Genomic DNA, 1,667 nt, shown 5'->3' with positions numbered 1-1,667 from the left:
ATGCCTATTTTGTAATGGGTTTTATTGGTTTTGTCTCATTGCGCCGGGACACGGCATCACAGTATTACGGGCCTTAACATTTCCGTCACGCTTGAGGTATTCAGCCAATCATAACGCACTGGATAGCTGGCCAATCACAGCACACCTCGCTTTTTCAGACCGATGAGCTTTGTAAAAATCGACGCGTTTCAGAAAGGCGGGGCATAGAGGAGAAACAATAATGTACAGTATGTGGAAAATAATGTGTTTTTTGTACCTTAAACCGCATAAACACATTTCATTAGACCAAATACACAAAATAATATTCTTTTTAGCAACATCATATGACCCCTTTAATAGTTTTCTGGAATCTGTGATACATTTTTTTCAGGATTCTGTGATTAACAGAAATCTCATAACAGCATTTATTTTAAATTTTAAAAAAATCTTATTATAAATATCTTTTTACGGTCACTTTTGAACAATTTAATGCATCCTTGCTGAAAAATATTTAAAAAAATTTTTTTTTTTTATCATTCTAACCCAAAACTATTGAACGGTAGTGTATGCACGGTGTTTTTGAACATACAGTAGTTTATAATGTCATGGTAAACACTAAACATGAATAATAGAACATTACATACCCTTTCAGTGATTCCGGTACTGACAGTCTGACCTCTTCTGTCTTCGTTGCCCTTTCCATGCCATGTGACCTCTGCAGTCTCTTCCCCGCCCTTGCCAAAGATCACCCAGGCGTGGTCCTCCGAGAGAGCCAGATGAACATCCTTCAGGCCCAACACCTGACATGCAGCTACCACTGCAAAAGCAACTCCTGAGCTGTCCAGCTTTGTGCCTTACAGAAACAGAGAGCAAAAAAAAAATGCAATTTGAGTCTGCCTGGCCAAATTGTTACCATTTCATTAAATACACAGTTTAACAGAGATTGTAAGTCTTTTGGAGTTTTACCTGTGATAAGACTGAAGAGGGACTGAATGTGTGCCCTGTCCTTGAAATAAGACCGGCTAAGACTGTTCCAGATCACATCTGAGACCTTTTTCACCAGCTCACGGCTGGAACCGCCAGCCGGTTTGCGGTACTGCGACAGGTCCACGGCACCAAGAATCTGGGCGGTGAAGCGTTCGTAGAGAGCAGATATGAGATTCAGCTCTACTGTAGGGAAGCAAGAGTCAATGCAGTCAGGTTTAAGAGGTTCAAAGCGAACGCCCGGGACATTGACAGGAACAACTCTGTTGACAGCCAGGAAGTGCTCTAAAAAACCCAGCACGAGGGACAGCAGGGCCAGGTCTGGTTCTGGGTTACTAATCTCAGACTCAAAAAGCTGCACCACTCCATCGATGCCCCGAAGAGGGAAATGCTTCTTCTGAGCCGACCGAATCCCCATGGTTAGTGGTTGAGTTCAATCCCAATCTGATTCAATCTAAAAAATAATAATAATAATACATGAATAACTATAATAATAAGGTGTAATCTTAATAAATAAATACACAATATTATATATACAAGTTTTTACTGAATGTGACATCCAAGTAAAAGCTCATCAATCAACATATTTCAGCCAAGTTTACTCCCTCCTTGTGTTCTGTAGATACTAAGAATGTATTTCTTATCTAATTTTATGATAGTGTGAGCAGGTGTTTAGGCTAATCTTTGCTTACTAGACTATATCT

At 40.0% G+C, this 1,667-nt stretch overlaps 1 protein-coding gene across 2 annotated transcripts in view; it reads right to left on the bottom strand.

The window, feature by feature from the left end:
* LOC107679288 (menin-like) overlaps positions 1-1,667 on the bottom strand; it is an 8,657-nt gene that overhangs the window by 5,990 nt on the left and 1,000 nt on the right. For both annotated transcript variants that reach the window (XM_016474811.1, XM_016474812.1), the window contains exons 2-3: positions 946-1,417; positions 624-832 (exon numbers count right to left, since the gene is read on the bottom strand). In XM_016474811.1, coding sequence (XP_016330297.1) covers positions 624-832; positions 946-1,381 — 645 coding nt within the window. In that variant the 5' untranslated portion in view covers positions 1,382-1,417. The remainder of the gene's footprint in view (positions 1-623; positions 833-945; positions 1,418-1,667) is intronic.

Source organism: Sinocyclocheilus anshuiensis, unplaced genomic scaffold (assembly GCF_001515605.1).
Source record: "Sinocyclocheilus anshuiensis isolate Anshui unplaced genomic scaffold, SAMN03320099.WGS_v1.1 scaffold1644, whole genome shotgun sequence".
In the NCBI taxonomy this organism is placed as follows: domain Eukaryota; kingdom Metazoa; phylum Chordata; class Actinopteri; order Cypriniformes; family Cyprinidae; genus Sinocyclocheilus; species Sinocyclocheilus anshuiensis.
This window is presented reverse-complemented; position numbering and strand designations above follow the sequence as displayed.